Here is a 25,370-nt window from a genome sequence, read left to right as displayed (position 1 = left end):
TTTTTGATGTGGCGCAGAGACAAGTATTAAAGAACACAGAGAATCTTCATCTGCCAATAACTGTTTTCCGAAAAGAAAACCTCCCCAGTCACATCCTTGTAAAGTGCAACAAAGTTGTCTTTTTCGAAAACAGTGCAATAAAAAGATTCAGGGATAGTAGATGTTTATGGTACCGTACTTCGGAAGGTGAAGACAGACAATACAAGGGAAGTGAAACCAGTATCATATTTAGCTATAGCTTTATATTCAATGTGGAAAAGAAAACTACAAAAAAAAAAAAAAAAATCCATATTCGTCTAATTTTCCAATATTTAAATGAAGCAAAAAGACAGTCGCATCCGGATTATGGTACTTTTGTGTACCATAATGAAAGTACTATGGTACATGGTACAGGACTTGAAATTATGGTATGTGTACCATAATTATGGTATGGTTGACAGCCCTGATCCCTTCTGTAGAAATGTCAATGACCTTGAACTCTGTCATCCACTAACTGAACTAAAACAGTGATAAAAAGGTAAGCAGATTCGTTTGTGATTTATTGGCGTGCATTATGCACAATGTCGAATCTCGGCGCCTATTCTAATTCCTTACGAAAATGTGGTGCTTTATAGGTAAGGTGCATTGCATGTTAATTAGTTTTTCATATACAGTACAGTTATTTTGTTTCCTTGATTTTACTTTAAAGTGAGAGTTTTTTGTTAATTCGAATTTTGGTTAATTCGAATTTTTCTTGTCCCCTTGGACTTCGAATTAAAGAGACTCCACTGTAATTAGAATACTAGCTGAAATGTCCGTTCTTCGCACTGGGAGAACAAATTTGTGGAAAGGATTTGAATCCTCTTTCCCCATCGAATACACATCTCAATGAAAGTGTAATGAGGCAAATCTATAATGTCAACCTTTCCCACTCCCATCCTCACCAGTGACGACGCCAGATTTAAGTTCTTAGGGGGGGAAAGGAGGGGCAGATACATTTTCGGGGGGGCGGCCATACCAAACTTATTTGCCATACCAAAAATGACATATTTATTACGTTTGACTTATTTTACATTACATTGTGTAATTTCGTTGCTGTTTTTATATTAGACCTATATGATTATAAATTAAAGTTATTTCAAGTAAAATTTGTAACTAATAAATAAGCAACGTCTGCACATGAAATATTTTTCAATGAAACTTTTGAAGCCTAAACATAAATTGAATTATTTTCGCGTATGCTACAATTAACACATTCGTCTAGTAATACTGTATATGCTACGTATCCCTCTCTCTCTCTCTCTCTCTCTCTCTCTATATATATATATATATATATATATATATATATATATATAGAGAGAGAGAGAGAGAGAGAGAGACAGAGAGAATTTACGAGGAGCTGCTGAAAATGTCGTAGTCCAATCCGGAAGGAATGTAGGTACTAGGTAGAAAAATGAATCGGTAGTTTAGAAAAACATATCTCTGTATGTACAAATACAAATTTTCATATTAATAATGAAATTCTTATTGTTTCCCAGGCCTCTGAAGTGATTATGTGTGCCCAAACAGATAATTTCACGAACATCCAGATCCTAACTGTTATAACATTTTTGTTCCACCAAGGAAAGTCACCGAAGTATATTAATTAGGAAATCAGTGAAACACCACGGGGCTCCCCTCCGTTATATACAGCGGTGAAGAAGTAAATGGCTTAGTATAATCGTGGCGATTTCTCAACAAATTATGCTATACATCCAGGATGATTAAAAGCAATGACTCTTCCCGAAATCACGGATGCAATTTGTGACATTATTGTTGAAAATTGCAGCATTTCAGCCAGTGGTGGATATAGCCCGGGACCGGAGGGCCTAGGCCACCCCAGTGTTTGAGTAACAAAAATAATTTAAGCTATTATTTATATAGTTTTTAAAGTGTATAGTAAACTCACGATATACATATTATAGTCTGAGGTCTGGCTACACCCCGCATTCTCAGCAAAACTTTGTCAGAGATTCTGGGCATTTCTTTGGAACTCGTCGATTGTATAATTCAGAATGGCTTGGGTATGCTCAAGTTCTCGACATAATGGGTTCCCAAAATATCTATCAGGAGAATAAAAGAGTAACGGCATTAAGAGAAGTCTTCTTCCAATTTGACCGTAATTCTGATCAATTTCGCTGACGAATAGTAACCATAGATGAAATATGGTTGTACCACTATGATCCGGAATCGAAACAACAGTCAATGGAGTAGTAGCACTCATTTCTCCATCGCCCCAAGAAGTTCAAGACACAGATGTAGGTTGAGAAACTGTTTGCAACATTCTTCTGGGATAAGTATGGAGTCGTACTCATAGAATATCTCCGCAACGGTCAGATATTGAATCCAGAGTCTCTACATTATTTACAAAACTGAAAGAAAAATTCAAAGTTCAACGCCGCGGAAAATGAAAAGAAAGGAATTCTGTTCCTTCAGGAGAATCAACCTTTCCATCAAGCCCCTGTGAACACAACTGACATTGCATAATCTAGGATTTCAATGTCTAGATCATCATTCTTATTCCGCAGATTTAGCTCCGTCTATTACGTGTACTTATTTCCCAAAGTTAAATAACACTTGAAAGGACGCCATTTTAGATCTGATAGGGGTAGTGCTACGAATAGTGGTGCGAGGAAATCTTCAGATTTTTTAACTTTTCTGCAAAAACTGGAGCACTGTACAAGGTAGTATATTGACTCGCGGGGGAAGTGTAAAAGAAGTAAAACTTCACCATTCCACGTGCACTCCTTCTGGGTTGGGCTACGAATTTTTCAGCAGTTCCTAGTCAATATGGTAGACATCATGTCAGTACTTTGAAACAAAATAAGTAAGAGAGCACTAGTATAAACCAATTACTAACTAAAGATCAGCACTCTTGACAATACGTTTTATTGGGAATCAATTAAATTCCATAAATTTATTATTATCATTTGCAGGAAGGGAAAACACAACTCTTTTTATCCCCTTCAAAATATTAAGCTCTGGTAGTTGTAAACTAAGCTGTTATAAGCACATCCTCTGAATATTGAAAGTCGAGAATAATGTTTCAGAAAAAAGAAATATAGAACCTTTAAATAAAACAAAATATGAAACTGAAAACTTCAAACCTGGATAAATACAAACAAGCTACTTAACTGGTTTTACCTTTCTGTTGTTTCCAATCGAAGTTGATCCAATGAGAAGAAAAAAGTCGACCAAATCTACTATTGTTCGCTAGGCACAATAATTAAAAACCATAAGAAAGAAGTATAACTAAAATTTACCTCAAAAGGCGCTAAATTAGAAAACAGAAATTTGCGTGAATACCCAGATGCTCAAAGAAGAAAGCTTGAGGGCTAATCATGGAATAGTAAATGCATGGAAAGTAGACTAAAATTTGACAATGAGATTGGTTATGATACTGATATAAAATATTACATATAATTAGAATGTTTAAAGATTGTAGGAGTCGGGGGGGGGGCAGTCTAGGTGGCAGTCAGAGGGGCAGAAGTAGCTACTAGGGGGGCGCTCGCCCCCTTTGCCCCCCTCTGGCGTCGTCACTGATCCTCACCCTATCAATGGGGGATGAATTTAGACTTAAACAGCATCGCGAGTCACTACTACCCCAAAAATTATAGAATAGACAATAAAATTGGTCGTTTTCGATTATTTTTACATGTCAATTTCTTTCCACCTCAGCCCCAACCCGATAAGGTATGAGTTTGGACGTAATCGGAATTGTAAGTGTTACTATTCATCTCAGCAGCCAAGAAAACTATGGATCGCACACTAATATAGGTAGTTTTATTATTATTATTATTACATATCACCCTTTTCCGCCTCACCCCTCAGTCATCTTCACCTCCCATACCGTTAATATGATAAATAAATCTAAGTTATACCATAATCCACTCATGTACCAAAATCATCAAATTGGATGCAGTGATCTAGGAGGAGTTGGCCGTCAAACATTCTTATATTTCATTTTTATTTATACTAGCTGAAATGGCCGTTGTTCATACGGAAGAATAGGTTTATGCAGCGCTGTAGCCGAAGCTATATGGACGTATACGCCATATACGCTGTGCTTAATCTTACCTGGCATTCAGTGCCAGACTGGCCAAGTTGAGGGCCCTTGGTGCAGGTCCTTAATGGCCCCTTATATATATTTAAGACGACAGTTGCAAAACATGATAAGTGACAATATCATATTTTCTGTATTAAATAAATATGTAGTATAAAACAGATCGCAAAAAAGGTTACAATAATACTGAGACAATCAGACGTAATCGTGAAGTTGCTTCAGTTACTTTGACAGTTTTTACACAGATCTTCATTTGATGAGACAATAAAATCAATTACTTTTTCTTTGTATACATTCTGGAATAAACCTTTTTATGTAAACGTAAAAAGTAAAGAAGACAAATGGTTTTGACTTATCGGTGTACGCATGAGACAACAGGTGAAAGTGAATAAGCGCAAGGGCCCATTACGGACTAGAGGGGTACTTTGCTAAGTATGATTTTTTACTGGATTTCTCTGACGACTTGTTTAACACGGAGTCAAAAACTAATATGAGTGGAGAAAGGGAAATACACCCGCAGAACCGTATATTGTACCTAGGTAGAACCTAACCGAATAGAAGTAGAAATCGCTATAACGAAATTAAAGGAACAACAATCTCCGGGTGTAGACGAAATTCCGGCTGAATTAATTTTAGCTTTAGGCAAAAAATTGTGGAACAAGATACACAAATTCAATTCTCCTTATCTGGAACAAGGAAGAATTTCTACAAGAGTGGAAAGAATTGTCCCAATCACAAGAAAAGCGACAAAACTGACTGTAATCGAGGCATTTCTCTTCTGTCAACATTCTATAAAATCCTTTCAAACATTCTATTAACAAAATTGACTCAATACGCAGATGAAATTATTGGAGATTATCAATGCGGATTTAGACTAAATCGATCAACTATCGACCAAATATTTACCACTCGACAAATACTCGAAAAGAAGTGGAAATACAATACCCGGTACATCAATTATTTATTGATTTTAGAAAGGCTTACGACTCGGTTAGGAGAGAAACATTGTACAACATTCATACAGAATTTGGAATATCGAAAAAGCTAATTAGATTAATTAACATATGTTTAAATGAATCCCAAAGTAAAGTCCGGGTAGGAAAATTTTTATCCTCGACCTTTCACGTCGAGAATGGCCTGAAACAAGGATGTCTATTGCTGTCATTACTATTCAACTTTGTCCTGGAATACGCTATAAGAAAAATCAAAGACGGCAACCAGGGCCTAGAGTTGAATGGTATTTACCAGGTTATGACGTATGCTGATGATGTAAATTTAATAGGGGATGATAGGAAAACAATAGAAAGAAATGTAGAGGTATTATTAAACGCTTGCAGGGACATGGGGTTAGAAGTAAATGAAGAGAAAACTAAATACATGGAAGTTTTCTATATGGTTGCGAAACATGGTCGCTTACTCTGAGGGACGAGCGTAGACTGTAAGTATTTGAGAACAAGATTCTGACACGAATATTCGAATCCATGATTAACGGGAATTGGAATGGCGGAAACTTCATAGCGAGGAACTACATAATTTATACGGTTTACCAAACATTGTTAGTCATCAAGTCTAGGAGGCTCAGGTGGCAGGTCATGTGGCCAGGAGGGAAGAAAGTAGGAATGCTTTCAAAGTCTTAACTAGAAGACCAATCGGAAAACAACCATTACGAAGATCTAGGCGTAGATGAGAGGTCAATAATAAGATTGATCTCGCAGAAATAGGAATACAGAGTAAAAACTAGATCCAGTTGGCTAAGGATAGAAGTCAGTGGAGAGCTTTAGTGAACGCGGCATTGAACCTCCAGGTTCCATAGGCCATAGAGTTAGAGAGAAGTTTTACTGTCTCACGGGTCCGTCCTGATATGAGCAAGGGGGGTGGGGTTGAGGAAACTTCTTTCGGAAAGACGAATTTAGCTACCGCAATCTTTTTGATAGGAAGACTCAAGAAAGCATTTGCGATCGCAAAAATTGGACCAAGGCCTTCAGGTCCTGCGCCTCGTGATCCCTGCAGGGCCTCGGGCCCTTGGTGATCGCCAAATAGCCAACGTGGCCAGTCCGGTACTGCTGGTATTCATTAGAGTCATTAGTAGTGCTTCAAGGCATATAGTACCTGCTGGAATACTGTTGCCAGAATGCGTTATTTTGTTTAAAAATGTGTTTTTTTTCAATACTTAAAAAATAGTCTCTACAACTGTCAACGCTGCAAAATAGCGTGTGGTTTTTCTCCCATCTGATAAATATAAGTTCGGGTTGCATTTCTTTTGGGACACACTATATTATGTAATAGTGCAGGGTTGCTAACAGAATATTAATGTATATAGTGTGGACAAAATCCGAAAAGAAATGTCTAAACGAAACTTACCTTATAATAAAATATTGTTTTTGATTTTTCTTACAAAAGCAGATTCTTGTATTTTATAGTAATACATTAATGCCAAAAGCTACCTTTCTAACATTTTGTAAGAAAAATCCATTATTCCACATGGCAGGGTGAATGAGATATTTGTGAAATTCTCCTACATATGCAAAATTTTCGGAACTGTTTTCTTGAAAACATTTTCCGAAAAGAAACCATTCGAAGTATTGGATTTGGAATTTTTCAAGAGAAAGAATGATGCGATAGTGTAAAGTTTTAATAAGAAATTGATTTCTGAATTGTAAATAAAACTATTAAGGAAAAAAATGAATGTTTGGTTTTCACCATCGAGTAAAAATATGTTTATTTTGGGAAGTTAAACTAAAAGTTGATAAACCTGCCTGTAGAATCTCACGAAAATCTTAAGAACATTCTGTCTCTGTAATTCCAGTTGAGTGTCAGGTATCGTGAGTGACAGTCACAATATTTCTTTGCTCCTTCACAGTACTTGACAATCAAGGGTTTGGGGTCGGCCTGGACCCCGCTATGCGTTTACGTATGTAAAATTTTAGTATTACTTGTTTATTTCGTGAACTGTTTTTTTGTAGATTTTTATCATGTTGAGAAGACGAGTTCGTCAAGATTCACTGTCCATTAACTCAAATGAGTTACCCATTATTGTGAACTCAATTTTAGATAATGACTATAATTTTGATAGCGATGCTGACAATAATGATACGTTCATTGATAATTTAGAAGTTGATCATGGGGTGTCTGATAAGCAATTTGCATCAGAAAGTGAGAGTGAAACAGCTGAAACATATAGTCAGATAGTGGCACTGTTGGTAGGGCAAACGTAATAAAAGGAAAAATGGTTTTCGTTGGTAGCTAGAGCCAAGTGTTCAAACTCGACGCTCTGTTGCGCGGAATATTATTCGGATCCCAAAAGGCAAAGGTGCAGGACAGAATGTGAAGACAGGAACAGAAGCCTGAAGCGTCCTTCTTACTCAAGATATAATAAAATTGATTGTTGTCCACTGAAGAAATTTCGACAGAGAACAAGCTATGCATCAAATACGTCGTATGTTCAGTACACAAGTGAAAAAGAAATCAAAGCTCTGATAGGGTTATTGTATATTTCCAGCAGGGTTGATATGTTTAAAACAAAATGTTTAAAACAAGTGTTTAAAACATGTTTTAAACGAGGGCTGTTGTTTTATTCAGTTTGTTTTAAACGTTTTAAACAAATTGTTTTAAACGTGTTTTTTTTTCGACGGTGGTTAGACTTGTTTAAAACAACTAAAATATCAGATTGAAGAAGCTAATTTAATTTTCTACCAAACAACCCATCCTCCGCAAGATTTGTGCATGAAGTAAATTACAAGCAGAGTTATATGCTTATTATAACAGCAATTACTGAACGAATTCTGTACATCAATGTGCGTAGAACTAAACCGACAGAAATTCAAGTGAAGTATTTGAACATTTCTTGATTTTCAAGAATACTTGAGGTTAAACACACTATACACTATTCTAAGATCCAAATTCACAAATTCAAAACTTGAATATTTTTTGGTCACTATCATTTCCATAATAATGAACAGTTCCCACATCATAACCTAGAAGAAATACCCTGACAAATACAATACACCTCATAGAAAAGAGCAGTGACTAGCCTACAAGGAGCAAATGACATTTTTTTTTAACTAAACAGTTTTCAAGATACGTCTCTATCTGCAACATGGATAGCTAACAATGATTAGCAGGGCCCGGATCTTGTTGACCTAAAACTTTCTATAATGTGACCTATAAAATGACACTAAAATTCCTGTAAAATGACCCTAAAATTCTCAAAAATTGACCTTAAAACTTGTGCTTTTTTTTAAAACGATATATATAATTGGATTTTTATTAACGTTTCTCACTCATATTCAAGTTTTGTTTCAGTTAGTGGCAGACCGTTTAACAGTCTATTGTAAGACATTGTACGTACTGAAAACGTTAATTCACTCCTGAATTGAAACTAGGAAGCACACTTGAAGAATAGATGTTTGCAAGTGTAGACTGTATACATGAGAATAATAGAAAAAACCCTGTTTAAAATCTGTGTACGCCTTTCAATCTATTTTTAGTTATTCACGTGATCACATCTTTTGTGATCAACAACCCAAAACTATCTGTTTGGCCACCTACCAACTCCCACCTTTCGTTAACCAGCTTAGTTTTCCTTAGCTTGTTATGAATGCAGTTTTTCCATCCAATAGTCAGGAAACAAGAAATGAGATCATTTGACTTCGTGTTTTTTACATTCATAAACTATTCATTTTGAAATTTCCTTATGCAGAAGAAAAAGAATAAAAAGACTATAAGTGACATAAAAGTTATCTTAAAATATTAAAAAATGACCTGAAACTTCAAAACGGCAAAAAGTTACCAAAAGTAGACCCTAAAAAAATATATTTTTAAAACCTAGAGTTGATAGATAACATTTTTATTTGAAGTTGCCTTGTCCTAAGCGTAACAGAAAATAGTTGACTTGTCACCAAGATCCGGGCCCTGATGATTAGTGTCCACGGCATAACAACACAATTAACCTTTAGACGCCCGCCAGGGATTTTAACAAAATCGTAGACTCTCATGTTCGGAGCTCTGGTGACCCTTCTAATTATCACAGAGTCATGATTTATACACAGTTGGAAAGCTTATAGACCACAGATTCCAATGAGATAACATTCGTGAAATTCCCGCAGTAGTTGTAGAAACGAACAGACATACAAATTATTAAAAAATATGAAAATATTGACTTTGCGGGACCCAGGCAACTCTTGCAGTCACCTGCGCTGACAAAATGATGCTAATGTGTAGGCCACATACTTGTGACAATAATATAAGAAATGGTAGCCATTGCTGCCATTGCGTAATGAATTTGTTTTGTGTAGGAAGTATTTAAAAAATGCACAGAAAAACATTCATTGAATTAGACATTCTCTCCCCTCCCCCACGACAGTACCACGTCCATGTGCAAATCATTTTTGCTGCACACATCATGTATACGAACAAGAATTATGCTTCTAGACCACTTTAGTAAAACATATCTTGCCTTATATGGAACCGTTCTGAAACTAAATGTAAATTAGCCAAATTTGACCCTCTCTTCCTCTATAAACACAAGTACATATACAGGTTACTATCATGCAGGGGACTACTTCATTGCTTCACATACTAATGTTTGTGGATGTACCACAAAGGGGGAGGATTGGCCTCCAAAATCTGATGAAAAATTTAAAAAACGAACTTCATCCTCTCTCTCTCAGCCGTACATAAATACCCCCTACATACATAAAATGTAGGGATGGGCACGAGCGAATTTGAGCGAGTTTTCATTGAAACTCGACTCGACTCGAAACCGACATCATTGAGCTTGACTCGAGAACTCGGCTCGGAAAATTTCCTCCAACTCGACGCCAAATGCTGTGTGTAGATTCAAGTACTTTCTTCAAGTATCCTACATAGACAATATAATTATTATCAATGATACTTACTATTGCTACAACTTATTATTATTATTATTATTATTATTATTATTATTATTATTATTATTATTATTATTATTATTATTATTATTATTATTATTATTATTATAACAACACCGCCGTGTATAAACATGAATGATAGGCGGTTTGTATCTGAATACTAAAAACTAGTTGACTGCTGACCTCGGAAAAGGTGAAGTCAAGGAGGTAAGGACATCGTTCACGAGGTTCTGGGTTTCATTCCGGAGGAGCAACCGAGACAACACGTACGTGTATGACACATGTGCCCTATCCATGCATAAGCCGTACATGCGCACATGTGCATTTGTGTGGATGATGAACACATACATAACCCGTGCATAAGCCGTACACGTGAATTTGCGTGGATGAAGCACACATACATAACTCGTGTATGTGCACATGTGCATTTGCGTGGGTTATGCACACGTATATAACCAGTGACTAAGTCGTGCATGTGCACATGTGAATTTGCACGGATAAAGCACACATTTATATAACTTGTGCCTAAGCCGTTATGTGCACATGTGCATTTGCATGGATGAAGCACACATTTATATGAAACGTGCTTAAGCCGTTATGCACAGATGTGCATTTGCATGGATGCAGGGCATGTACGTAACTCGTGCTTAAGCCGTTATGTGCACATGCGCATTTGCATGGATGAAGCACACATTTATATAACCCGTGCTGTAGCCGTTATGTACACATGTGCATTTGCGTGGATGCAGCGCACGTACATAATCCATGCTTGAGCCATGCATGGGCACATGTGCATTTGCGTAGATGAAGCACATTTAAAGCCGTTGTGTGCACACGTACATTCGCACGGCTACTGCACGTGTGTATGAGACGTCCATAATACCGTGCAGGTGTATACTTTTACTTTCATTCTTTTACTCTCATTCTCATCAACAATATAAAGTAACCTCCATTTTTGGTAGGTGTCGTTTTTCCTCCAGGCGGTGTTATAGAGACTTCTCGACGAATGACAGCTGAATTATTGTAAAAACTCCATAACATCCATTGAGCTAGGATACAAGATCAACAGGTAGCAGCACTGTACTGTTGTAACTACTGTCAGATAGTTCATAGGTTTACAAAATTATTTTCGTGACCAGTTACAGCAGAATATGTTGCGTTATTTGTTACTTGGCAAATATGTCAAAGATTCTACTTTAAGCTTTGCTCGTTGCAAATAATAAACTGCAAAAGTAAAATTCTCACTGACAATTATTAGTTACTTGTGATATACTTTGAAGGTGATGTCTTTGGTGTTATAGATGGTGTTATTGCGTAAAGCACGAAATATATAAACTCTTTACTTCGTTGCATCTCGAATATGTTTTTACATCACTTCTGCACTACGAGGAAATCACCTGTGTCCTACATGTAAGTCATCTGGGTACTGCGTGTAAATCATCTCTGTCCTACATGTAAATCACCGCTGTCCTACATGTAAAGCACCTGTGCACTACATGTGAATCGAATACGTGCTACTTGTAAATTACCTCCGCAGTAGATATAAATCACTTGTGCAGGACGTGTACGTATGCATTGCACATGTCCTGTGCACGTGAAGATGTTGAATAGGACTTGTGACGTATATGTGCATGACATGTACAGGCGTGCATTTATACAGATGATGCACATGCTGCATCCGTGCAATTGTACATGTACTATACGGGTACTGTACGTGCATTGTGCTGTCTGAGAAGTATCCAGGCTCGAACCAAAAATCGCTAAAAGTTAAACTGCGTCGGCCAAACATGTTCAAACCTGCTCGGCTCGGGTTCTCAACGGCTCTAGCGGCTCGGCTCACAGCTCATTCACTATCGAACCGAGCTAACAGCTCACCCAACCGAACCGGCTCGAGGACATGGCTCACCTGATCCTAGTCGGTGCCTCATCTTAACCGAGCCGGCTCGAGTTGCTCCTCAGTTGAACCGAACTGAGCCAGTTAACATCACTACCTGGGTTGGGCTTCTGCTTCGGCTCAAGCCTCTGCTTCGGGACTGAAAGCCTTATGAACAAATGTAACCTGTTTTTGCTCTTGAGCTTTTTCGTGGTTAAACTGTTAGCGTACCCGCCTTTGGCGTGGGAGACCCGGATTCTATTCCCGGCGGGAGCTCATGTGGTTCGGATTCCACGTTAGTCAGTAGGTCCACGTCTCATATAGCCTCGCTGCTGAAAGGGACGTTAAACTCAAAATCAACTCAACTCAACTGATTTTGCTCTCTGTTTTGGGCGGTGGAAGATTGAGGCGCTGTTATCAGTACAGTACAATGTCTAATGATGTGATTTGATTACACAATAATTAACAATAATCCTTTAAGTGAAGCATACCTATAGTTTATCCATAACCAGCTTAGCACCTTCCACCACGGAATTAAGAAAATTGAAAGGAAATGCAAAAACAAGTGTTATGGATGCCAATGATGTATTGGAAGGCATAGCTATGTCTAAAAGAAAAGAGGAACAGTTTTTATCATTTAGTGTAGAACCTGTTCTTAAAAGGAATGAAAATACACAGCAAGACAAAATCAACTTCAAAAATGAAGTTAATGAATTTTATGTAACTTGCATTGGATATCTAAGGAAATGGAGTGTATTGTTCTCTACTTTTTCAATATCAAATGGATGCTATTGAACATCCTCAGTGGGGGACAGGTTGAAGATAGTGTTGCTTATTTCAAAGAGAAGAGTATTGAAATAAATGATTCTTTGCTTTTCGATCAAGTGGCTTCGTTGAAGGATTTTGTTAGTAATAATATAAAGGAGTGGAAAAAAGGAAGATTAAAAAAATCCCTCCAGTACCACGAGAAGTGGGTTTGTTTAGGTGTGAACAGCACTCTGAATTTTTAAAGATATGCCAATATGTGTTTGCGATCCCTGCTCATAATGGCAATACTGAAAGAATATTTTCGCTCATGAACATCCAATGGACAGACGAAAGAAACAGGATGGTAGTGGAGACCCTTTCTGCAATTCTTCAAGTACAATTTCAAAATGGACTGTTGTAACTTTTATAACACTGTAAACTTATAGAAAAGAAGGAAGTTTTAAAGATGACTAGGACAACAGCTAGGTATTCTCATGAATGTAGCTCATGAAATGAACTCATATTTTGCATTACATTATTCTCATGAACATACCTCATCTTTCTCATTTTAATAATTGGTAAATGTTTCAAATATTTTTAGTAATGTTTTCAAATATTTCATTATTTTATATTTTCATTTTTTGTTAACTGCTGATAGTTACTTGTTATTAATTAATTTCACAAACTTTTCAATAGGTTTTAAAACGAAAAAGTGTAAATTTGCCCCTTTTTCTGACAGATACAAAGAGAAAGAGAGAACAGAGAGGCTAAAAAATATATTTATGGAAGTAACCCATCCAAAAATAAAAGGTGTCCCGTTTTTTCTAGTTGACGATTTGGTCACCCTACTCTAGCTGCACATTATATGAACACCTTACTTTCCTATTGAATCACATGCTATAACATAGAGCAAAAACTTCACTATATTGCTTTCGTCGAAATAGCTTCTTAAGGTACAGGCTAATGCATATCCTCACGTCTACATGTATTTTATTAGCAAAAGAAAGGGAAAACAAATATGTTCTCTACGATGGTTTTACTTTAAAATATTTAGCGTTTCATCTTTGTTATATTTCATATGGATCAGAAAGCAGTGTTCCCACCTGGAATCAGGGTTGGATAATTACACCTAAAAACAGTTTTCTATGTGACGCATACAAACACGTAAAATACAGAAAGTACCTAAGAAACTAGCGACAAATCTACAAATAAAAGTAAACTCTCTGGTGACTGTTTAGTTTAGAACAAAGAAAAATGCTTTAAAAGGTTCCCTCTAAATTTGCATAGGCTCCTGCTGAATTTCGTAATTATTTTAACTGTAATATTAACTTACAGTTACCTTGACTGTGTAAATAAACAACAAATATCACGATTTGCGTGCATAATTATGTTTAAAAATCATTCATAATGTTTTACGTTTTAAATTTTCTGTGATCGACAAGCTTTAATCCAGAGAAGCCATGTAGAAATGACGGACAATTGTACAGTGTAACAACAATGCTTGTTTTAATGTTCATGTGAATTTACAAAAAGCAATTTCGTTTCATACTTGCTGTCGGCTGTTTTGGCGGTTTTAGTTTTCAACGTTTTGCCAGCTTCGCACAAACAATAACAAATGTTAGTAACATGCTACACGTGTTCTTTCCCACAGTCTCTATTATAATATAAATTCTGAAAATTTAGGCTTCGCTTCAGTTGATGCAACTAGGAGGTTCGAAAAAATTAATTCTTGGTTTTGCTTTTGAATTGAATTGATTTTGACTGTCATGTTTGTAAAAAGAAAAATTAAATTACATGTAATCTACGTACAAATTATAGTAAGTAAATTACCTTGCCAACCCTGCCTGGGATATAATATTTCAAAATGAAAAAGTTCGGATCCATATACATAACGTGTGGTCAAAAAAACAGAGACAAAGTTTAATGGGTGGCAACACTGGTATATGGAACAGGGTGGTGGGCGTAGCCACGCCTACGTGTACAGTGATATCTTGACAGGTAAATAGGGCAGACTCAGAAGGAAACAGACACGTGCAGAGTCATGGCTGCGTCGGAATAAGAGGAAAGGCGAAAAAAAGTTGAATTGTTCAGAATTGTTCCTTGAACTGCACCCTATGTTCGAGTTGCGGAAATGGTGAAGAAGTTCGTAGGGCTTGGATATGCCAGGTCGTGGGTTTATAAAATAATAGGAAGGGTCAAGAGTGGACAAGGGTCAAAAAGGAATGCGGAAAGTGGACGCCCAAGGATTACTTTGGATAAAAACCGAAGGCGGTCCCTTGCACGCAGAATGTCATCAAGGCCTGGTGTATTGTACAGATGGATGGGACGGAAGTATGGTCATCACCATGCAACGATGAAAAAAGTAGTGCAGAGCATAGGGTACATACAAAGGAAGCAGCGAAATGCCCCCAAAGTCAACGAGGCCAAGCACAGAGACAACGACAAAGGCTCGCCACTCTTTTCAAAGGAACCAGAGAACGTCCATTTGCACTTGATGTCATCGTCGATGATGAGAGTTACTATCCGTTCAAATGCAACTGGCCGTTGAAGTACTTCACGAAGAAGGAAAAGGATACAAATCCGGGCATCAAATATAACAGGAAGGCAAAATTTGGCCCAAACCTGATGGCATGGCTCGCTGCTGGACCCAAAGGGGCTTCGGAGCCATTTTTCATGACCTCTGGGGGTGCCATCAACACGAATACATACAGATGGTGATCAGAAAAATGGAAACGCCTGAACGAAATTGCAACTTACCAGATTAATATGGTGTCGGGCCACCTTTCGCTTTCAGAACAGCCTTGTTGCGACGTGGAATGGAGGCATAGAGGTCGTGAATGGTAGCAAGTGGAATTTTACACCATTCCTCGTGCAGGGCATCGGCCAGTTCTGTGAGAGAGGATGGAGGTGGAAATCGTCGCCGGAGTCGTGTTTCCAAGGTGGACCACAGATGTTCAATTATGTTTAGATCTGGAGATTGGGCGGGCCAGGGGAAGTGTTGAACTTCTTCCCGATGTTCCTCAAACCACGCTGCAACAACGCCAGCTGTGTGAATGAGTACATTATCATCCTGGAAGATGGCGTCATTGTCCGGGAAAAACATCCGGACCATAGGATGCAAGTGGTCTCCTAAAATTGCGACATAATCGTTGGCAGTGATTCGTCCGCTAAGTGTGACCACAGGACCCAATGAAAACAATGATATTGCGGCCCACAGCATCACCGAGCCGCCGCCATGTTTCACAGTTGGGCGGAGACACTGCAGATCATAAGCTTCTTTGGGCGTTCTTTACACATAAACACGGCCCGTGGTTGGGAATAGGGTGAAGGATGACTCATCCGACCATATCACACGTTTCCAGCCCTCAACGGTCCAAGTTGCATGGTCGCGGCACCATTTGCGGCGTGCGAAAACGTTATGGTCTCTGATGAGCGGTTTGGCCCGTGCAACACGACCCCGTAAGTTCATGTCATGTAATTCGCGGCGGACTGTGATTGTCGAAACAGGGTGGGGGAGGTGCTGATTGAGTTCCTCCGTCACTTGCTCCGCAGTGGCACGATGGTTCAGCGTGACAATGCGCTTTAATACCCGGCGTGACCTGTCACTCATGATTTTCTTCCGCCCACTGTTCCGCTTCCCCGATGTGGTTTTCCCGTGTGTTGTGTAGGCCGTCATCATCTTCGACACTGTCCCACGCGACACACCTAACACAGTAGCCACTGCCGTCGTACTCACTCCACATAACCGCGCACCAACAATTTGCCCTCTTTGAAAACCTGAGAGGTTTCCCATTTTACACTACCTCCGTCTGCTGCAGCCACTGGACACTGCTGTTCCACTGCGCCTGACGTAGTATGGAGACCGACCTAACACACCACCACCAGCGGTCCGGCGCTGCGGGCGCCACGACACCACTGCCAACCCATACATCTGACGTGTTGCCAACTACAGGTGTTTCCATTTTTCTGATCACCATCTGTACATAACAGAGTGTATCGAGGCCCGACTGGTACCACACTTACAGGAACATTACCCAAATAATGAGGGATACGTATTTTGGCCTGATTTGGCATCAGCTCATTGTGCGAGGGCAACTGTCACAAAACTTGACGAGTTGGGAATTCGGTACGTTCGCAAAGAAGACAACCCCCCAAATGTCCCGCAACTGCGCCTTATTGAGGATTTCTGGGCAACTCACAAGGCTCTGGTCTACGCCAATGGATGGGAAGCAAACTCCAAGGAAACCCTGATCAAGAGGTGGAAGAAAACCTTCTCCGAACTTCCTTCCCAGTATTGGCAAAACTCTTTCTCAGGCATACATAGAAAGGTGCGCTCAGCTGCTAAACATGGACCAGATAGTGCAATCCATTTATGTCTATGTCTGCAGTACATGTCCAGCACTTACATGCTTTCACTGACACATTATTGTAAGTGTATAATAAAGATTTACTTGCTGAAACCTTTGTCTCTGTTTTTTTACCACACGTTATATATATATATATATATATATATATATATATATATATATATATATATATATATATATATATATATATATATATATATATATAGGGTGGTAGGAAACTCCACCGACAAAATTCGGGAGGTGATTCCCGACACCGAAACATGAAGAAACGTCCTGTTGTACTTTTCTCTAGGACACATAGTTTCGGAGCTACATGATGCCGAAAACGGGGCAAAATACACTTTAGAGCGCTATATCTCCTCTATTTCGAAAGATAGAGGCAAGGCGGCATGGTCACCTCAAAGGAACGAAACCTGCTCTATTCAAAGATGGGTATGTCGCAATTGTGAAATCAGTGCACAAGGGATTCCCCAAAGGAACGTAGGGGCTCCCGGATAAACTGTCAGGTAAAGATACGTCAAAATAGGCGTGAATTGATAGGTTCCCACCTGGTAACCATAATTAATTGTACCATGCCGAGATCTCAAACAGAGACGAAATGGTGGACACGTTATATTCGCTATGTGTGGTTGCATAAGGGTCTTCACCACAGCGAAAATTGAACTACCGCTAATTTTATAGTTTTTCTGTAATATGTTTAAAATAAATACACATATTGGGAAAGCAAAAACATAGTGCGCTAGATATTACGATCCTGCATGTGATACCGTCATCACAACTCACTTGTCTGCTTTCCATTTGCAACTGCCGAAAGGTTTAGCATTTTTTGTGGGTTTGTAAATAGTTGCACACCCAAAGAAGACAGGTGAGTTGTGATATCGGTATCACATGCAGAATATTATCTGGTGCACTATGTTTTTGTTTTTCCAATAATGTTATTTGTTTTCAACATATTATAAAAAAAACTTTAAAATTAGCGGTAGTTTCATTTCGCTGTGGTGAAGATCCATAACCACCAGGTACTGATGGTAACCAACAATGCAGTGGTATTAATTATTCCTGCCAAAGATACTATGTTATTTTCATGATATAAGCCGGGGATAAGCTTTTACGTGAGGGTGATTTCCCCTGCACCCCCTTGTTTATTCGAACACTGCTGACAGCAAAACATTGACTATTTTCCGGAACATTGCACGGTCACAAACAGAGGGCCATAGCTACGATACGGCTAAACCACACTACATACGTACTTCGTTGATTTGCCTCGAGAAGACCCCAAAGTTGCCAGTCCAGGTTATTCCGATGCACAAGGAGTTAGCACTGTAGACACACTAAGTGCACAACCAACAAACAAGACATCACCACTGAGCAGACCTAACTTGTCTGTCAAAGTCATCCGTGAAGTTGAAGTGGGCAACTACTACGTTGTGTATTGTGAATCACGTTCATAGTGTAGTGTGTTGTGACAATGGCCCATTACACCAATCAGGAACAGGCCGAGATGATTTTTGTGTATGGAGAAGCACATGGAAATGGTAGGCAGGCAGTCCGATTATACACCGATCGATATCCCAATAGACGCCAACCACATCATACAATATTTACAACGCTGTTTCGTCGTTTGTGTGAGGCCGGAACGTTTCACCCTGCCATGTATGACTCGGTAAGATCACGTGAGGAACGCACTGTGCATGCAGAAGAACGTATTTTACGATATGTGCTCCATGACCCGAGTGTAAGTTCCAGAGAGCTTGCCCGTCAGCATAATGTCAGCCATGAGAAGGTGTTATCGATCCTTCATGCCAACAATTTTTACCCCTATCATTTGCAACGGGTACAGGGTCTACCGCCAGGGGATTTTCCTCACAGGCTGGACTTTTGTAATCAGGTTCTCCATTTGGTGGCAACAAGTGTCGATTTTATCTCCTCCATTTTGTTCACAGATGAAGCCCAATTTGGAAGGGATGGTATCCAGAATTTTCATAATAGTCATCTGTGGTCTGTGGATAATCCACATGGAATGGTACAGGCCCGCCACCAGCACCAGTTTCATATCAACGTTTGGGCAGGGATTCTGGGTGACCATCTCATTGGACCAGTTGTTCTTCCACAACGACTCACTGGGCCTATTTATTTGAAATTCTTGCGCCAGATACTTCCTACACTTCTGGAGGATGTGCTGCTGGTCTTACGACAACGTATGTGGTATATGCACAATTGTGCCCCGGCGCATTTCTGTCGCCCCGTGCGTGATTATTTGAACACTGTTTTCCCGGGCAAGTGGATCGGCCGTAGCGGTCCAATGTCGTGGCCTGCCTGGTCAACGGATTTAAACCCTCTGGACTTCTATTTATAGGGCATCTCAAAACTGTTGTTTATGGTACTCCGGTACCTGATATCCAAACGTTGGAACAACGCGTCCGAGCCGCTTGTGACGCTTTGCGGGAAGAACCAGACGCGTTTCGACGTGTGCGCCGATCTGTGCGACGACGTCTGAATGCCTGTGTTCAGAGTGGTGGACGTTATTTTGAGGATCTTCTTTAATGTTGCCACAGGTAAGACTGTTGTAAAACTTCTGAAACCTTTAGTGTCATTCTTTATGATACTTATTCATCAAGGACACCAGTACGAGCTGTAGTGTATCATCCTTGAAAATACCGTCCATGTTTGCCTGTACGCATGCTTAGTTTTGTCCATGTCTTCCATGCCTCAGTTGCCTACTCGGTAGGGCCTACAGCGATTTTCGGCCCTGCAATGTCTGCGTACTCTACTAGTTGCGGAACCGCTGCACCACACACATATCCGGCGGTGTTCCCTTGAATTGGTCCCCGACGCTGCAATGAGGAATCCCCACTTTTCCAACTCTCATCCCACAGTTCGTACGTAAGCCATACGTAACACGTCATAGTACATACGTCTGTTTCACTTTTCACTGCCTCTACCATGTCTGCTTTGCGGAATACCTTTCTTCCTGTACGGATTCCCATTGCGCAGTTCCATCTGCTCCATTCAGTTTGCACCATCAGTTCCCTTGAGTATGATTTTCTTTCTCATTTTGTGGACCGACGTCACTATCTCAATTCGTTCGGGAGATATTCTACTTTACTCCCGGTGTGTGGGCGATCTTTTGCTCGGTTTCTGCTGGAACACGCCGTCTCTTTCGACTTCTGTTCATGCCTTGCTTCCAGTTGTGGAGTCACCTCCCGAAGTGTATTCACCCACACTTCATATCCACAACTTCATTGTTGGTCACCATCAGTGTCTGGTGGTTATGCAACCACACATACCTAATATGATGCGTCCATCAATTCGTCTCTGTTTGAGATCTCGATATGGTTACAACTAATTATGGTTACCAGGTGGGAAACCTATCAATTCACGCCTATTTTGACGTATCTTTACCTGACAGTTTATCCGGGAGTCCCTACGCTCCTTTAAGGAATCCCTTGTGCACTGATTTCACGATTGCGATATACCCATCTTTGAATACAGCAGGCTTCGTTCCTTTGAGGTGACCATGCCACCTTGCCTCTATCATTCGAAATAGAGAAGATATAGCGCTCTAAAGTGTATTTTGCCCCGTTTTCGACATCATGTAGCTCCGAAACTATCTGTGCTAGGGAATTTACTAGCTCAAACAACTAGGACACATTAATACTATTGATTTCTAATATAAGAAAGTAGTTATTTAATCACAGCATGTGTGTGTCTGGTGCATTTAAGTGGAAACAGAAAAATACAATTTTACAGGTAAAGAAAATAACTTATACGTAGATTCATGCCTCTATTTAAGAGGATCTTTCTATTCTTGTAGGCAGCAGCAAACTTATCAACAACTTCTTCAAGATCTAACGATTTAGCAATTTTCTTCTCAATGTAAAGTAATCCTAAGTTTTTTTTTTTTAGCTCATTATCAGTCATTGAATTGCGTATATGTCCTTAATCTTTTCAAACATGAGAATGACCTTCCACATGTAGCATTAGAAACAGGTATAGTCACAAAGATGATACCTAGCTTGTAGGTTGTACAAAAGAAGATCAATTGATTAGAAGATGACAATACTGGTAGCAGAGACAGGCAACTATGTGAGAATACATGCTTTCCATTAAACAAAATGTCGCAATATGAAATTGATTTTAATACAATGACTGAAGAGATGACTGCTCATTTACTCAATAAATGCCTCTCTAAAATGAATTCAACAATTCTTCGTATGGTGTGGATGACCTACCTGTCGTCTCCCCAAGTATTCTTCGCATGGATTCGAAAGGCATATAATCAAACATAGGATCGTCGTGACATGATGAACAAAGGCTATCCGTGTTGGTCATTTCCTGTTCTGATTTCCAATCTACACAATCTGCAAGAGAACAGAAAATAATCACATCTATTATCCTAACTGTTTATGGTAGTTAAACAGATCAATTTGCGGGAGAAGAATAAAATTGCTCAATTTTTTCTAAACATCTAAGCATACAGTGCATCTTGAAAGGTACAATTGGATTTTCGTTTATGGGATGAGCCATAGACATTTTTATATGTTGTAATCTTGCGCACAGGAATTTTATAATTCGTTTGAGTTGACCTATAGCAGACTGCTTTATAACGTATAATTTCAAATAATGCTGTGTTGATTCCCTCTATTTGCCAAGTTTAGCTCCGCTTTTTAAATCAATCTACGTTGCATAATTTGCTTTAACACCCCACAATGAAGAGATTTTCTTGTGGTATATAATGCACATTATGAATGATGCTTTGATGAAATTGAATGTATTTCCAAATGACTGGTTTGTATTGTTTATTGCGATTTGAAAAATGTTAATGTATCTCAAAATGTACACTGATAGTGAGAATGTCTCATTCATACAATACACAATTGGGATACAGAGAGATGACGCTAAATAGTGAAGGGCGCTCTATAGTGGCATCGTTTGCTTTCCTAACTGCTTCCCAAAACATGTTTTATTGTAATATAGTTGAAATAATATAAAACTTTTACTTTCTATATACAAAAAGTAGCTATCATACATGTAATCATAAATGCAAACCTGCTGTTTATGTACCACGTATACAACAGGTTCTAAGAACCTATTCCGACCTCAATGGTACATGTAAATCTAAATTTGGTAAAAGACTGAAATCTTCTACCCCGGTAGGAGCAACACGATATCATCCTCCGCCTCCCTCTAGTTCGGACAGATATACACCGTACACTATCGGCCCCATTACCTGATGTAGACTGACTGCCTATGGTCATTTGGAGTATAGACATAGAGACCTCCCCCGGTAGAAGCGTTCGAAACACCGGGTATTTAAGTGGGTGACCCAAACTACCTCGAATTTACGAGATGAAGTACCACGTACTCCACCGTATCCAGTTTTCAGATTAGTTGCCTCTTCGAAACGATAGCCTCACCTCATCTTTCCTGGCAGGATGGTCGAGGGATATAGTTCGGTATTTGGTAGAGATTATCGTGCGTCAGCGGCAGCTGTTTGACGGGATATAATAACCACTACATTCCCGAGTTTCCGGGCATTCAATCAAGATAGTCAGATACACGGGAATTCCTTGTCATCTCTTGTGTGACTGCAGCGAATCTATGTCAGTGTTCTCCACATGCGTTGTCCAAATCGTGGCCCGCGATTTGTCCCTGTCATTACCCATGTTACTTGCATTCATTTCTAGTCTATCTCAGCACTGGGCCAGAAACCTACTTATTCCATTTGATCATTACCATACTCCTTCAATTTTTGTTGTTGTCACATCCGACACGTGGGCAGAGGTCTTCCCCTATCAAGGCTAAATTTTCTCACAGTGATATCTGAAAGATTTCCAAAGGACAACCTAGAATGAATTATTATGGGAAGATTATGTACCATTCCTACCGGTCAGCACCAGTTGAAGCGACCCCGATTACCTCTCTGCCTAGTTCAATAGGAGTCTACCTGTATGATCTCACTCTAAAGCTAACCAGTGGAGTAATGGGTCAAGCACATCCAACTTGATATTCTGCAGCCTATATACCAAATCTTACTGGTGGAGACGACCAAGGGCGCCCATCAGGGGGACAAGGGGGGCGCTCGCCCCCCTTAAGAGGAAATTGTACTTCGGAATATTGAAAACCCAATAGAATTTTTACATTAGTTACAGCAAAATTTGAAACTATATTTGAAACGTCGCTTATACTTGCCCCCCCTTGGAAACCACAACATGGGCGCCCTTCACTAAGTTAAAAGAAAGAGTTTTTCCAGCATCTGCGTTGTATGGTACCAGAGCGTTTTAAGCAATCTCATCCTCCTTAAGTGTCAGGTTCGATTATTTTTCAGAAAATTCGCATATATCCTCAAAATAATTGTTATGTCATTACTGGTTTTCATTTACTTTGTTCAAGGTTGAACATTTAAACTTCACTCCACAAACCTAGGCTTTCGTGGTTTTAGAACTATATGCGAAATATTTAATTAAATCTTATCCAATCTTTTACTGTCATCATGTTATTATAATATTATCTGTAGATTCTACTATTTGTATCTAAATATTATTTTACATATATATGAAGTAAACATTTTAAATGTTCTAACGCAATCAGTGTACACTTCCCCTGTATATGCTTCTGTAAGACTAACTTTAACAGCAAGTTAAAAAAATAGTCCAGCGTAAAGTCAGTTAAAGCTTAAAATAAAATTGTTAAAAACAAAGGTCGAAGGTTCGAGTCAGTCTTGGTGACAATTATTTTTTCTTAAGTGATATTGCGAAATAAGTAGGAAGAAATTTACATTTTATAACAGAATTCATAAGCAGAGCCATAGCTATGGGGCCGACGAGCGGGGCTGTTGTCTCGGACGTTGATAGCAAGAGGGCGCCGAACGAGCAAGCATAAAAAAAAAAACTGCTGGAAAAGGGTAAACGACGCGGCGCCCTCTTATTGGCGGTTTCCAAAAAAAAATACATTTGGTAAAAATGTTCTTGATCGCTCAGCCCGCAACCAGGCACGTAACCTAGAAAGGGGGGTCCAGGGGGTCCGGCTCCTCCTTCGAAACCAGAATTGAAAAATTTAAGGAAGGATCAAACATAAGGAAACGAGAAAAACAATCAGGTTAAAAATAAAAATGTATAGCAAGCTTTTGGTTATTCTTTCTTATGAGAAAGTTTATATTACTTGCAATACATGGTAGCGAATGAGCAGGATACCCTGGAAAAGTCAACGAATTTGAAATTTCTAGAAAAGTTACTGAATTCTCAGAATTTTTGCTACTAGTCAGGGAAATTTAAAGCTTTCAAAAGCATAGTACCTTTCTGTAACAATGTGGACATTTTTAATCATAATTTTTCGTCATCGCTTCTCTGCAGTATCAAACATGTTGTTTCAGAAACAGTATTCTACTGCACCTTTAACTCAGCTATTGTAAAAATATTTTACAAGACATTATTGAATATGTACTTTTGATATTAGTGGATATGTCCTTTTTATAATAGCTGAGGTCATAATGAAAGGAAAATTGTTATATTTGAATGAAAAAAAGGACGGAACGTAAATATTGTAAAACCTTTTTTAATACTTTATTATATTCTTTTACTCGAGATTTCTTCATAATTTGTTATTAAAACACCTACTAACGTATCCTCATTTTATTCTCCTAACAAACTAATATATGTTGCCAGTAAAATGGTTTAGATTGATCAAGCTCCTGGTGTAATAACCACTTCATGTCACGCCTCATCCGTCCGCTCTATTACGAAATCTTGGCTAAACGAACCAATATATGTTGCCAGAAAATAGTTTAGAATAATCGAACCCCTGATGTGATGACCATACTATGTCATGTCACGGACCCCTCTTTACGAAATTCTGGCTACCTGCCTGCCGCATCCCAAACGTTTCAATAAGAGTTACAACAAATATTTACTTATTACTTTAAAAAAGTTGTTATATATGATTTCTTAATGACGATGTGATATACAAGGTGTCGAGTAATGACATAGTGTCCGCAGGATCGTTCTCAAAATTATAATATAGAAACGGTCAAAGTCTGAAATATGTGTTTGGCGTTTCGATAGTGATGAGTTTGGTTAGTTAATCCCGCTTTTCTACCCAATCGGATTAATCACAGCGGTGTGATTGAGGGTATGAAAATGAGAGGGGCGAAGAGACACACGCAAGCTGTTGTTTGTGCAGGAATATTAAAAATAAAGGTAAACAGGAAGAATAATACCAATTTCGAATTTGAAGCATTATAGAAAAGAGACTTAAGGAGTCAGAAGTTAACCCAACGAATTTCGTCTTTTTTTTTCACTGATTACTAGCAGTGATTTTTTTAAAATTCCATTAAAATGCTTCCAATTAGTGTCGGCGCCTGCTACGGTTCCGCGTGCACTGAAAGCTCCCCTCTGTTTGATTTCAGATTCATGTTT

At 38.9% G+C, this 25,370-nt stretch overlaps 1 protein-coding gene across 1 annotated transcript in view; it reads right to left on the bottom strand.

The window, feature by feature from the left end:
* The window catches only part of LOC145685360 (uncharacterized), a 135,542-nt gene that overhangs the window by 9,248 nt on the left and 100,924 nt on the right, over positions 1-25,370 (bottom strand). The window contains exon 6 of the mRNA XM_081757747.1: positions 21,189-21,317. Within this exon, the coding sequence (XP_081613873.1) occupies positions 21,189-21,317 (129 nt within the window). The remainder of the gene's footprint in view (positions 1-21,188; positions 21,318-25,370) is intronic.

Source organism: Thermobia domestica, chromosome 5, assembly GCF_964235325.1.
Source record: "Thermobia domestica chromosome 5, izTheDome1.hap1.1, whole genome shotgun sequence".
Classification (NCBI taxonomy): domain Eukaryota; kingdom Metazoa; phylum Arthropoda; class Insecta; order Zygentoma; family Lepismatidae; genus Thermobia; species Thermobia domestica.
Note: the sequence above shows the minus strand (reverse complement) of the source record. Positions and strands in the feature narration are given on the sequence as shown.